At 56.2% G+C, this 5,129-nt stretch overlaps 1 protein-coding gene across 1 annotated transcript; it reads left to right on the top strand.

Annotated features, from left to right (window-relative positions):
- The first annotated feature begins 288 nt into the window (after positions 1-288).
- EDN2 (endothelin 2) lies at positions 289-4,923 on the top strand. Its single transcript, XM_006839639.1, is given in 6 exon segments — positions 289-352; positions 691-847; positions 2,382-2,507; positions 3,380-3,446; positions 3,448-3,479; positions 4,827-4,923. Coding segments are annotated over 6 exon segments (543 nt in total).
- Positions 4,924-5,129: the final 206 nt, after the last annotated feature.

Below are 5,129 nucleotides of genomic sequence, written 5' to 3'. Positions count from 1 at the left end.
GGGGGAATGGGAGCCAGGCACCCCCCCCTCTCCTGACCGCCTCTCTCAGAGGTCTGGGCGGGCCGGGGCGCCCCGGGAGGAGGCGGTGTCCCTGGCGCCCTGCCTGCCGCCCGGTGAAGTGGGGCAGGGCTGGACCGGCGGGGCGTGGCAGGGCTCCTGGTATTATAAGCAGCAGCACCGGGCACCCAGGCACAGAGCTAGAGTCAGCTCGGTTCGCAGCAGGACACTGGCAACAGGCACTCACTCGCTGCTCCAGTCGGTCCAGCCAGCGCTAGCGCCGACACCGCCATGGTCGCTACGCCCACCGCCTGGTGCTCCATCGCTCTAGCCCTGCTCGTGGCCCTGCACGAAGGTGAGCCGCCCTGGCCTCTCCCACCGCTGCGGCCCCTGGGGCTGTTCGTTGGGGTCTCCCACTGGGGCTGCAGTATCCCCCAGCTGACTGGGGACGTCCGGGACGGGAGCGCAGTGGCGGCCGCCGGGTTCTGCCAAGCAGAGGCGCAGCGGCACAGGGCAGGGCTGCTCCGTCCCACGGGGCTCTCCGGGCTTCCCCGGGCCGTCGCGGCGTTCCTGAGCAGCTACAGTGCCAACTTCCTCAATTATGCAAGAGGAGGGGCCCAACAAGTCCCCTGTCCTAGAGCCCCAGGCACCCGGACCCACCTCTCCACTTCTCTCTCCCTACTGTACACGCAGGAAAGGGCCAGACCGCTGTGGCCTCGGAGCAGCAGGCTCCCTCGGCCCGTGCCTGGGGCGCCCACCTGCGGCCTCGGCGGTGCTCCTGCAACTCCTGGCTCGACAAGGAGTGTGTCTACTTCTGCCACCTGGACATCATCTGGGTGAACACTCCAGGGTGAGCTGCCATGGGGAGCCAGGGAACTGCTGGAGGCGGGAAGCCAGGGTGGGTGCAATGGGCTAATATCAATAGTTAGAGATTGTTTTAGTCCCCCCATGGGGGCCAGCCTGAACTCCATAGAGGGCTATCTCCTGGGAACTCTCACATAGCCTCACTAGAAAGTGTCATTCTCATTTTCTAGTCCAGGACACAGAACAGAGAGGTCAGATGCCTTCCCCCAGATAGCAAAGGAAGGAGTAAATGATAGGGTAGAACCGGGACACCATCCTGGGTCCATAGATGCTTACAGCTCATGTCTGCTCTGCCATGTTGCCTCTGTGCTTCCTAGAATCATTCGAACAATAATAGTGCCCATGTCTTGCTTGTGCGAGGTCTCTGCCAACACTGCATGTGTATTATCACAAGAGCCCCTCAGACACCCATGAGCTGGGCATTATTATCTCTGAATGGCAGATGAAACCTGCCCTGTGTCACCTAGCAGATCTGGGGTGGGGGCCCAGCGCTGTCTGTTCTGCAACATTGTGCTGCCTCAGGGCCACTGCATACCTTAAGTTGCAGTTTCTGTGTGTGTTTGTGTTGGTTTTTTTTTTCCTTTTTTTTCTTTCCTTTCCCTTCTCCAAATTGCTGCACGTAAGCGTGTGTGGAGCTAATCCGCATCCAAACACTCGTTCAGGGCGGGAACCCTGCCAGTCTCTGCGTGCTGGGTCTGCCTCCCAGTCATTACAACTCCAACCACATCATCTCAAATTAGCTCTGTGACCCACAGGTGCTGGTCCAGATAGCCTGGGTCCCCACCGTGCCCCCTGCCCACTTTGACCAGTCTTTGAATCTAAAACCAGTCCACCTGATTCTGGACACACGTCCCAACACACACACATGCTCACACACTATCTTAAAATCAGAATCCTGCAGGCAGGCAGGCAGGCCCGCAAAGGAGTCGCTGTGGTTTAGGTATTGGGCTGTTAACCACAGGGTTAGCTGTTTAAATCCACCATAGGAAAAAAAAGAGGCTGTCTGCTCTGTAAAGATGCACAGTCTAAGGACCTTAATAGAGTTGTTATGACTCAGAATTGACTTGATGTCAGTGACTTTGGTTTTGGTTTGGGTCAAGAGGTGGGACAGCTCATGCTCTGAAATTTGCCGTTTCTCATGAGGGGGTCAGCCTGGCTCCAACAACTGACTTTCTCTGGAAATGGGGAAGGATTAGGGGAACTCCTCATTTCTCAGTTGAGGGTAGGTCAATCACTCCTCTTCAGGCTTGGAGCGCTTACTGAATCCAAAGAGGGGAGTGATCTTGTCCAGGGCTCCCCAGCGCTTGTAGAGAGGTTTGGACTTTCAGGGTCAAGGCTGCTGAAGGTGAGGGGCTGGTAAGCTTGCACTATTGCCACTCTAGTGGCATGAATGGCTGTCCCAATGTGCAGCGTGGACAGTCTTGCTCACCAATGGCTGTGATTTATCTAATCCTCTGTCTTTCTCTTTCTCTCTCTTCCTCTCCCCACCCCACACTACCTTGCTGGCTGCATGCCCACAGACAGACAGCTCCTTATGGCCTGGGAAACCCGCCAAGACGCCGGCGCCGCTCCCTGCCAAGGCGCTGTGAGTGCACCAGCGCCAGGGACCCCGCCTGTGTTACCTTCTGCCATCGAAGGCCTGGTAGGTGGGCACCCAACCTGCAGGGGTCAGGGTGGCTGCTAGCCTGGACCCACCCTGGACAGTGGAGGAAGAGGGTGGAGGCCAGGTGAGAAGCATCCTACAGGCCCACAGGCTGCCCTGGGTCTGTGGGAACCAATCACCCTGAGTCCCTACCACTGTCCAGCACAGGGACTTCTGAAAGCATTCAGCAACTCAGTCCTGGGCAGGAGGGACTTTCCCCCAATAAGAGCTGAGTCAGCTCAGGCCCCGGTGCTGTCAGGCATGCAGCTAACCAGTAGTGCAGCTGGGCTTTTGCCTTGGTCTCGGTTATGAGTCCACTGGGCTTTAAATTCTGGTTTGCGGCCAACAAAGAAATGTTGTCTGGAGTTGGAAGGCCTTGCACCATCCCAGAGGTGTTACAGAGTTGCTGGGGATCTTTGCTAAGTCCCTTCATGGCATGGGCCTCTGTTTGCCCATCTGCAAAAAGGGTAGGGGGAGGGAATCTTTGTTCCTTCTCTCCTCCACTTACCGCATTCTCAATCCCAGGCTCTGTTTTTTGTGATGGTTTACGAGAATCTCCTCCTCTGGGGCTCAAGCTGTGGCTCCACCCCTGCCTCAGTTTCCCCTCCAAAGGGCTGTGTTCTACAGCAGGTGGCCAGATTCTGGGAAGGCCGGCCACCCAGCTGCCTCTTTCTAAGGCTAAGCACACATTCCCGGTAGCTCAGTTTTCCTCGGTCCCCACCCCTCCTGGGGGAGGAAAGATGCCAGGTGTACAGGGTGGAAATGGATCTGCTCCTAAGGGCAGGTAGGGTGGGGTGGGGGCTGGGCTAGATCTGCAGCCAGGTGTTGCAGGGCCCCCGGAAGCCCCTCACTCAGGCCCTAATGCCATTCTTTCAGGGCTGAAGCCATGGCAGTCCCTAGCAGTGGATCCCATTGCAACACACTCCAGACTGACAAGACATGGGACCTCGGCAGGAGAGCTCCTGCAGCGGTTGAGGTGAGAGGCGCCTGCATTGATTGAGCACTTGCTGTATGCTTTGCACATTTTCTTTGTTCTCCATGTGGGCCTCCATATGAGGCAGGACTCAGGCTTCATTAAGCAGCCAAGAGAACCAACACCCAGAGAGGTGAAGCCACTTGCCTAAGGTCACACAGCACTCAGCAGCACCTGAATAACCACTGACCTTCCTGTGCTCTTACCACTAGGCTTCTGGTTACCACTGGGCCTGGAAGTGGACAGTCTTAGAGGAAAGGGACAGTTGAGGGTTCAGGACTGTGGAACTCACTGCTGTTCATTCGGGTTGTGTCTGACTAAATCACCCTTCTCAAGCTGGGGTCCGGAGGGACTGACCAACCTGCTCCCGAATGCTGCCCCAGACTTGATCTCCTTCGGTGGCATCAGTGTGACTCAATTCAAGGCCTTGCACACAGTAGATGCCAGTGAATGTTGCCTGATTTGAATCCAGTCCTGCTACAAACAAGCTTTGTGACCTTGGACATGTCATATAACTTCTCTGGACCTCAGTTTCCTAGCTTTGACACAGGGACAATAGTGCTGTCCATCTCAGGGGAAGTGGGTAGGACCTGTGAAGTTGTCTGCCGTACCTGTCTCTGCTGTTGATGGCCCCTCACGGCTGGCAGTGCCAGCTGGTTCTGCCTCTGAGGGTGAGACGGGCTTAGGAACTATCTGGGGATGAAAATGATCAGACTGAGACTGCCGATGACCAGCACCTCAGTGTGCAGAGCTGGCTTTACAGACCTTGCACCCACCCTCACACCCGTTCAGGCAAATTGCCTGCTTTAATTTTACAAACTGAATTGGGGCACGGAGAGGTTGAGACACTGCCCGAGTTCCCATAGTCGGGAGCAGACCAGCTTCCTGGCTGCCAGGCTTCAACTCTTGGAGCCAGGATGTGGTGACTTAAATGAGGCCCAGCTCTCAGCCAGGTTCTAAGAATGACCTGGGACCCACATCTGTCTGGGCCAGACCAGAAGAGGAGTCTTGATCTTCACCTCAAAGAATGGGTCACATTTTCATAGGTGGAGTGTGAGTGAGAGAAAGTCTATAGACTGGAAGGAACAGCATGAGCAAAGGCGTGGCGGTGGAGAGGCAGATCATGGGCGATGCATGGCCATCTAGTCATTCCAGGGGTATTTGGCACTGTTGAACATCAGTTTTGCCAGGGAAGTTTCTACATCTGGTCTGGCCTGTTTGGACCTCCAGAACAGCCACGATGCCAGGGTCAGGCAAGGGCCTCAGCCCCCATTCCCTCTCCCGTACATGGGGAGCTCTTAGATGGTTCTTTTCTCCTGATATGCTAAATTGACCCTTCTGGATTCCCAGGGATATTTCTGCAACCAAGATCCGCTTTGCCAGGTGGCAGCAGAAGACTACAACAAAGGAGCCCAGGCCTACACACCCCAGGTGGAGGAAGAGATAGTGCTAGGCACTGGAAGATCACTGGGAAGGAAGGCTGCGTGGAGACCAGAGGAGAGGGGCAGCCCAGAGCTGATGGAAAACCCTCTGCCTGTTTCCGGGAGACAAGACCCAGTGCTAGCCTGTTGGACTTGCTCACTGGGATTGACACAAGCTCTGGCTTCTTGCCTGGTGAGGGTGACTCTCTCAGGCAGCTCCATGCCCTCACGC

This window comes from Chrysochloris asiatica, unplaced genomic scaffold, assembly GCF_000296735.1.
Source record: "Chrysochloris asiatica unplaced genomic scaffold, ChrAsi1.0 scaffold00026, whole genome shotgun sequence".
Taxonomy (NCBI): Eukaryota; Metazoa; Chordata; class Mammalia; order Afrosoricida; family Chrysochloridae; genus Chrysochloris; species Chrysochloris asiatica.
This window is presented reverse-complemented; position numbering and strand designations above follow the sequence as displayed.